General features: G+C 53.4%; 1 protein-coding gene across 1 annotated transcript in view; it reads right to left on the bottom strand.

The window, feature by feature from the left end:
* Nucleotides 1-5: 5 nt before the first annotated feature.
* The window catches only part of LOC119587573, a gene marked incomplete at its 5' end in the record, with an annotated part of 8,520 nt that continues 8,274 nt past the window's right edge, over nt 6-251 (bottom strand). The window contains 1 exon segment of the mRNA XM_037936285.1: nt 6-194. Within this exon segment, the coding sequence (XP_037792213.1) occupies nt 6-194 (189 nt within the window).

Here is a 251-nt window from a genome sequence, read left to right as displayed (position 1 = left end):
AAACATCACATCACGCCATCCACCTTCACCAGTATCCCATATTTTCTCAGCGTCCGCTTGAAAGTACTATTATACCAGTTGGTGTTCACGAAGAGCAGTTCTCCGCAGGTATCGTGCTGGCTGCCTTCAGGAGCGTGGTAGCGGCTGTCGGTTTGTATGTTGTCCCAGTAGGCTGCGGGGAGGAAGCCACGGCTCTGTAGGAGAAGGGAGGGGGGTCAGGGGGGGTAGAATTGGATCTCAAGTGGGAAAAT

This window comes from Penaeus monodon, chromosome 22 (assembly GCF_015228065.2).
Source record: "Penaeus monodon isolate SGIC_2016 chromosome 22, NSTDA_Pmon_1, whole genome shotgun sequence".
NCBI lineage: Eukaryota > Metazoa > Arthropoda > Malacostraca > Decapoda > Penaeidae > Penaeus > Penaeus monodon.
The sequence above is the reverse complement of the archived record's forward strand: the minus strand, read 5'-3'. Positions and strand labels throughout refer to the sequence as shown.